We start from the raw sequence: 5,010 nt of genomic DNA on the forward strand, positions 1-5,010 counted from the left end.
GGTTCACCTTGCAGGTGCGCGATATTCAATAAACACGCGATGGAGAGAAGAAAGTGATGATAAAAATCGAAACGGAAGCCGTCACCGCCGCCGTACCAGCCCGAGTTCACGAGATGGAGACTTTCCTCGGGGCACGCATCAGTATAGAAGGCGCGTAGAATCAGGATCGAAAGGGGAGCATCGAGCACGGGATCCAAGATGGGCAAGTGTTGCAGCAAACGGCAAGAGCCTCAACCCCTTGGTGAGTAACCCTCTCTCGTTTTATCTCCTTTTATCCTCGTCGGCGGTTTCGCCATGAGTTTTTCTTTTCCTACTTCCGCCTACGTTTTTCCTTTTCCCCCTCCTTTTTCACGTTCTCTATTCCCTTCCATCCCTATTTTTCTCCTGCATTTACTTTTCTTTGAAATCCTTGAATGGAGATTGGCTGTAACGAAATGAAACTGTGAGTGAAATTTTGGGAATGGGGATCGAGGAGGGGGCAGGGGGTTGGAGAAAAGTTGTTTAACCAAGTATAGTGAAACTATACGTTTTTCTCGTGGAAATAAGTCGGCGAGAGATACGATTTGTTAAAAGTATTTTAACGGTGCGTGGTAAGATAGGGGAGTTTTAATTAGAATTAAATCTCTTTGATGCAATTTAATTAAAGCGTTAAAAGGATGAGCTTTGTTAACTCGATGGGCTTGTTAATCCTAGTCTAATTGCTTTTCTTGATCGATTTAAAGTGATAGAATTATTCGAGGTCTAGATAACTTTATCATTGTCCTTGTTTTTTTAATTATCGACCGATAGATTTCTCTTCAGCTTTTCTATCATTTCTATTCATATCACGTTGGAATCTTCTTACGTGATGTAAAAAAAGAAAAAGAAAAAAAAAGTAGACAGTATAATTATATGAAAATGGATAAAAAATTATTTTTGTAATTCATATGGAAATTTTCTCATTTTTTTAAAAATATAATTTATTCATTCTCAAGATTATCATCTCAAGATATGTTCTATTGATCCATGAACTTTTATCTAGATCTGAAATAAACATATCGCATATAAGACCATTTTTCATATTTTCGTGTTACAAATGTGGATTTGGTTATCTAGGTTATAAAAAAGCAGATACAGGACTAAGCTCGAAACACAGTAATGGAGGTTCCTTGGATCGGTACACTGCTGACCCAAATCAAAGGGGTGTACAGGCTAGGGCAGACATCATTCGACCGAGGCCGACACCTTGTAAGCTACAAATTCCTCACCAGTCACGTAAAACAAGCTCGCCTGTCGTTAAGCCTGCATGTGTGTATATTTATGTTCTTTTATTTCATTTTTTAGCTAAGCGATTTTAATTTTAAGCTTTAGCTTTAAGATTTTAATTTATAAGTCTACGATTTATTTTGCTTAATCTTCGAACCAGATCAAGTTGTTATATTTATCACAAATTATACGATATACTTAGAGTAAATTTGTGAGCAATTATTTTTGTGTGGATTAAGTTTAAGAAAATGTTTAATCCAAAAGAAATTTGCAATTTAATGGAGAAAATTTTTGCGGTCTCAGGGAAATTGATATTATGTGAAAAAGAAGTTTCTTTTAATATCCTCTTCTTCGAATTTATTTAAGCAGAAATCTGCAAGTGAGAATTATTCAAATTTTATCGAAGTATAAATCGATAATTATCAAATTCAAAATTTCAATATTTTACCTATTAAGCAAAGTGGATCATTTATATCCAAAATTTAATCTCTTTCATTATCTCTACTTCATTATAAAATTATTTAAAGGTCTGAAACTTTTTTTTTTAATAAAAATAAAAAATTTAAGGATAAAATTTCTCTTAGATCACCAACCATTTAATTTTCGTACAGAGAATTAATATCGAACGAGATTATCGATAATATTTTTTTATATAAAGAATGATCCCAATGTCTCATCGACGCGTGATAGCTTAATCAATCAATGTTCTATCAATTTCACCTGCGACCCTAAATAGATCAATCGTGAACGCTTACAGGATTCACGATAAAATTACAATTCTCTCTCAAATAAGCCTCTATTTCTCGGACTTGTAAATTGGTTTGTTCTCGAAACAGCGCATTCACAGAGGTCGAACAAGATCGTGGTGGCTCTGTACAATTACACTGCGCGCGAGAGTACCGATGTCAGTTTCGTAAAGGGTGATCGAATGGAAGTATTGGACGACTCCGAGCCCGACTGGTGGAAAGTTTTACACTTGACAACTTTGCAAGAAGGTCTCATCCCGTGGAACTTTGTGGCCGTGGAACGTTCGGTCGAGAGCGAGGAGTGAGTTGTCCAATTAAAAGCTTATAATTTTTTTATTAGCAGAGGAGAAACATGAGACAAGATCTTTTTTTGTTTCGTGATCTAAGAGATCTCAATTATAAAATTAAAAAAGTACAATAAATTAAAAGAAGAAAGAATAAACTCAATTTTAAATATGCAAAAACTTTTCTGAGAAAAAGACAGAGAAAAGAATTGAACAAGAACAATGGCTGTTGTAAAAAAGTTAATCATCGTGATCTTTATTCTAATTAATTTTTAATCGTTGTTAACGAACCTCACTTTATTGCAATATAATAATCTTGGATATCTCGTATTTCAATCTCATTTTCTATTACCTTCGATTTTATTTTACTTAACGTTTATCATCATCAACTTTCATTTTCCATTTTCCCCAGTTGGTTTTTCGAAAATGTCTCGCGCAAAGAAGCCGGTAAGCTTCTTCTGGTGGATGAAAATCCTCGGGGAACATTCTTGGTCCGACCCAGCGAGCACAATCCAAGGGGATACAGTTTATCCGTGAAAGATTGGGAGGAGGGAAGAGGTCATCATGTAAAACACTATAAAATTAAGCCTCTCGACAATGGAGGCTTCTTTATCGCCACCAACCAGACATTCCCAACTCTTCCTGCTCTTGTTATGGCGTACAGCAGTAAGTTGGAAACAAGCTTGGAAACAAAACATTGTTCCACATTGTATAATCAACTATTTCCCTTGAAATTTCTATAAACCTCTTTTGTAACCTCTTTGTCACAAACTCTCGAATATTCCAGAGAACGCGTTGGGTCTGTGTCACGTGCTCTCGAAACCATGCCCGAAACCGCAGCCGGATATGTGGGATCTCGGACCCGAGCTACGAGACAAATGGGAGATCAATAGGAACGAGATACAGTTAATACGGAAATTGGGTCATGGGAATTTCGGCGAGGTATATTACGGCAAGTGGAGGAACAAAATCGAAGTGGCTGTGAAGACGTTGCGACCAGGGACCATGTCGACGGAGGCATTCCTGCAAGAGGCGGCGATCATGAAACAGTTCCGGCACAGACACCTGGTCGCGTTGTACGCGATCTGCTCGAAGGAGGAGCCGATTTACATCGTGCAAGAGTACATGTGCAACGGTAGCTTGTTGGACTTTCTCAGGACGGGTGACGGCAAGTACATGCAGTTCGAGGATCTGATTTATATCGCCGCCCAAGTGGCATCCGGTATGGAGCACCTCGAGAGCAAACAGTTGATACACAGAGATCTAGCAGCGAGGAACGTGCTGATAGGCGAGAAGAACAAGGCGAAGATATGCGACTTCGGGCTGGCAAGGGCGATCGAGGATGACGAGTATTGTCCCAAACAGGGAAGCAGATTCCCCGTTAGGTGGACAGCGCCGGAAGCCATTGTCTATGGCAGATTCAGCATTAAGAGCGACGTTTGGTCTTACGGTGTCTTGCTAATGGAGCTATTCACTTATGGCCAAGTTCCTTATCCTGGTATGTTTCAATATATTTCTTTTTGTCTATCTGCTATGTTTCATTTATTCAACGCAATCATATGTTCATTATTTCTGTATTAAATGTGATTTCCTTATTTTAATTAATTTGTTAATGTTGTGTCGTATATTTTTAATTAATGGATAATCAATAATTCATTGATTCGTTTATTTAATTAAGAATTATTATAATATATTCTTAATTAATTTAATTTGTAATTATTCGACGTTTTATGATATAGATATTTTCTATCGTTCGTTTTACAGGTATGCAGGGTCGCGAAGTAATTGAGCAGATCAATAAAGGCTACCGAATGCCTAAACCATTGAATCACCCGCTGCCGGACAGCATTTACCGATTAATGTTGCAATGCTGGGATGCTAGCCCCGAGAAGCGACCCACTTTCGAGTTCCTTAATCACTATTTCGAGTCATTCAACGTAACTAGCGAAATACCGTATCTGGAACCACCAACGGACTGATACACAGCTCACATGCAGAGTCACCTGGTACCGCACGGTCATTTTCATCCAGCGCACATCAATTGTGCCATGGAGTTTTATGGTATTTATTGCTAAATTTTTAGCAATCATTTGGAGATTCTGTTACCGTGTTCTTTTTTATATTGAATAATTCGCGGGTTTTCTGCGTGAATTTCAAAAAAAAAGTGGAGAAACAAGAAAGAAAAAAAAGACCAAGAAACGAAAGAAATGGTACAGAAATTTTATAAATTATATATTGGTGGCGAAGAATTTTGTAAACGTTACCAGAATTTCTCGAAGCAATCATTGTTAAAAGCTGCCAAAAAGAAAAAGAAAAAAGAAAAGAAAATAATTCTACGATGATCGAAATTTAAAAAAAATTATTGTCATCGAAAGAACATCTCAAGAACAATGATCTTGTGTGCCATTGAACTTTATGAGAAAAAAAAGAAAAATAAAAAAAATCTTATTCAATACTGTGAAGAGGTATTTTCAAGATCTTGTGAACTTTTGTGACCAACCATGGATAACTGCCGATTAATAATAACGAGTAAAACGTTGCGACTGAAAATAAAAATTCTCTAGAATGTCTCTACCCGCTACGTATCCAGTATATATTATAGAATTTAAAAAATGGAATCATTCTCAACGTTCGAGCTATTTATTAAGCATTTTCACAATTTGGAGAATATATTAAAAATATTTGACAAAGATATCTTACTAAAAAAAAAAAAAAAAAAAAAAAAAAAAAAATTT

General features: G+C 36.5%; 1 protein-coding gene across 4 annotated transcripts in view; it reads left to right on the plus strand.

Annotated features, from left to right (window-relative positions):
- Nucleotides 1-4,703, plus strand: part of LOC102677265 (tyrosine-protein kinase Src64B) — a 72,783-nt gene extending 68,080 nt beyond the window's left edge. For 3 of the 4 annotated variants that reach the window (XM_006620820.2, XM_006620821.2, XM_031512947.1), the window contains 6 exons: nt 15-241; nt 1,096-1,287; nt 2,082-2,292; nt 2,688-2,941; nt 3,063-3,773; nt 4,040-4,703. In XM_006620820.2, coding sequence (XP_006620883.1) covers nt 199-241; nt 1,096-1,287; nt 2,082-2,292; nt 2,688-2,941; nt 3,063-3,773; nt 4,040-4,254 — 1,626 coding nt within the window. In that variant the 5' untranslated portion in view covers nt 15-198 and the 3' untranslated portion in view covers nt 4,255-4,703. The remainder of the gene's footprint in view (nt 1-14; nt 242-1,095; nt 1,288-2,081; nt 2,293-2,687; nt 2,942-3,062; nt 3,774-4,039) is intronic. The other variant, XM_006620822.2, reaches the window with a different exon arrangement.
- Nucleotides 4,704-5,010: the final 307 nt, after the last annotated feature.

The sequence above is a fragment of the Apis dorsata genome, unplaced genomic scaffold (genome assembly GCF_000469605.1).
Source record: "Apis dorsata unplaced genomic scaffold, Apis dorsata 1.3 scaffold_530, whole genome shotgun sequence".
NCBI lineage: Eukaryota > Metazoa > Arthropoda > Insecta > Hymenoptera > Apidae > Apis > Apis dorsata.